The sequence below is a fragment of the Diaphorina citri genome, unplaced genomic scaffold (assembly GCF_000475195.1).
Source record: "Diaphorina citri unplaced genomic scaffold, Diaci psyllid genome assembly version 1.1 scaffold9157, whole genome shotgun sequence".
Taxonomy (NCBI): Eukaryota; Metazoa; Arthropoda; class Insecta; order Hemiptera; family Psyllidae; genus Diaphorina; species Diaphorina citri.
In genome coordinates this window covers 1-2,276 of record NW_007386531.1, presented here as the reverse complement: position 1 = coordinate 2,276, position 2,276 = coordinate 1, and the positions used below count along the sequence as shown (strand labels likewise).

General features: G+C 36.6%; 1 protein-coding gene across 1 annotated transcript; it reads right to left on the bottom strand.

Annotated features, from left to right (window-relative positions):
* Window positions 1-274: 274 nt before the first annotated feature.
* LOC103522544 (beta-1,4-glucuronyltransferase 1-like) lies at window positions 275-685 on the bottom strand (the record flags this gene model as incomplete). Its single annotated transcript, XM_017449043.1, has 2 exons — window positions 275-372; window positions 529-685. Coding segments are annotated over 2 exons (255 nt in total), but the record flags the coding sequence as incomplete, so codon positions are not given.
* Between the last annotated feature and the right edge of the window lie 1,591 nt (window positions 686-2,276).

The following is a 2,276-nucleotide window of genomic DNA, read 5'->3' as shown; positions in this document are numbered from 1 at the left end:
AACCTTTTACTAACGGGGCATTTAGATCTCTCTTGATAAGCACATTGCATAACTAGATTATTTCACGGCGTTCATATAAATTAACGGGGCATTTAGATCTCTCTTGATAAGCACATTGCATAACTAGATTATTTCACGGCGTTCATGTAAATAGTCAATATATTATGTATAAGGAATATGGATCTTCGAGTTTCAGGGAAATTTTCAGACAGCGGCGATAGCACGTTGAATACGCCAGTTCCCAGTCAGTCACCTTGGTTAAGCAACGTTTTACGTATTTGTTATCCGGATGGAGAGATTTGGGTACCAAAATGTGCAGCGCCACTTGGCTTGTGATACTGTCGTAGCATCTTTGCAGAAACATGACGAAACCTGTGAACAATTGGCAGTTTAAGGATTAGATTCAGTGGTGGGAAACGTCGTAGGATCAAGAAACATAACTAACAAATGGCACTTCGAATGAGGATTGGACAGGAGGTCTCCCTTTTTGCATTCCCCAATCCTCCCTCTACTCTGACTGAAACTGACCTTGTAAAAGTGAGAATTCATCATCATCTGCCACATACACAGCCAAAGATATAGGACCACTCCAGTGTTGTGCTACTTCACTCAGCGAATCTAACTTATCGATCGAACTCTGGGTGGCCAAACAGATGTTGTATCGATTGGACAAATGTCTCTTTGGCTAATGCAATGAGTAGAAATAAGTCCTGTTCACATGAGAGTGGCTAACATTTGTTTGTCTTCTAAAAGGAATCGAACCCGAGCACTTCTGCCTTGTGGTCCAATCTGATGAGGACAGGACTATATTACTCGTAATAAAAATTACGTTATGTCTTTCTTATTAAAAATAAATATATTCAATCGTTTTTAATATATTTTAATATGCATTTCAATCGATTTTTACTTTCCATTTTTGAACCATTTGAGTGATTTTGTGTCTACAACGATTTGAGTTCGTATCATTTCAGCTATCAGACCACAGGAACACGGAACAATACAGAGATATACGAACTAGACATCTAGGCAAAGAGAACTTGTGTGAAGAGATAGATCCGTAATGAGAATGAAAGAAGAAGTAGAAAGAACAATGACTAGAGCGAGGCATGTATTGGACAATTATGATGATGACTACGTATTGAATTGACACCGAATGTATTTTTGAAAGTGATCCTTTTTGCGTCAAAATTAAAAACAAGATGGCAGATATTTGATAGGTAAGTACTCAATTTAGTTCCTAGTTTTATTACAATTAAATTTTGTTTAATTTTCCCCAGTAACCTGTGAAAATCCTAATGCACTCTTGTGGCATAAATTTAATAGTCTCATTTGACATGCTACATAAATATTTGCCATATGAAGAGCATTACGATTCATGCTATGAAATTATTTGCCATCGAGGTCTTCGTTGGAATTTGTAAGAAATAATAGAAAAAAGTCATGAAAATATACGAACACTCAAAATTCTTAAAACTATTAAAATATCACATTTAAACGAAGTAAACTCACCACGGAATTATACACTCAATTCTTTCAATCATTTTCTAATGATCATACTTGTATTATTACTTATGAAACCTAGAGGAAGTGGTGGTATTATGGAACATGCTGGTAATGTGGAACACCACAATATCTCGCTTTGCCTCGGCTGGGATCGAACCCACGCCCTCCTGTTTACCAGGCGAGCGTCTTGACCACTACGCTACCGAGGCAGGTTCAGCCGTTCCGAGAACGAACCTATCTGTTTGGCAATATCTCGCTTAATAGGTGGTGCATTCTGACGGAAACTAATTTAAATTATTCCTCTTTCAAAATAAATCAGTCTTGTAAACAAAAATCATCACATTTATACAATTAAGAGAAACACAAAGAGGTTTTTGGACCAGCCAATTTTTTGTTACACAATATGGAACATAAAATCGTATAACCTCTTCGGACCGAGCGTGCACAATTGTGCACATTATTTTTGTACTGCTATGTTCCGAGAAAAAAAAAGTATTTGGAATGTTGAGAAACCCTACATTTTTAGATGGATAATTTAGTTTGGAATCATTTGAAATTTTCAAAGATTCCAAAAGTTTCCTGCTTCACCCCATAGATGGCAATTTAGAAATGTGTTCAATTGTGCACACTCGGCACCTATCATTATAAAAAAAGTGAAGATTCTTTCAGGATTACAATGTTAATCTTATCAGTCTTATCACTGATAAGAACAACATTGACCTTACCCAGCTTGAGTGGAGCCTAGGAAAAGCCAAGATTACACATGATGTCGT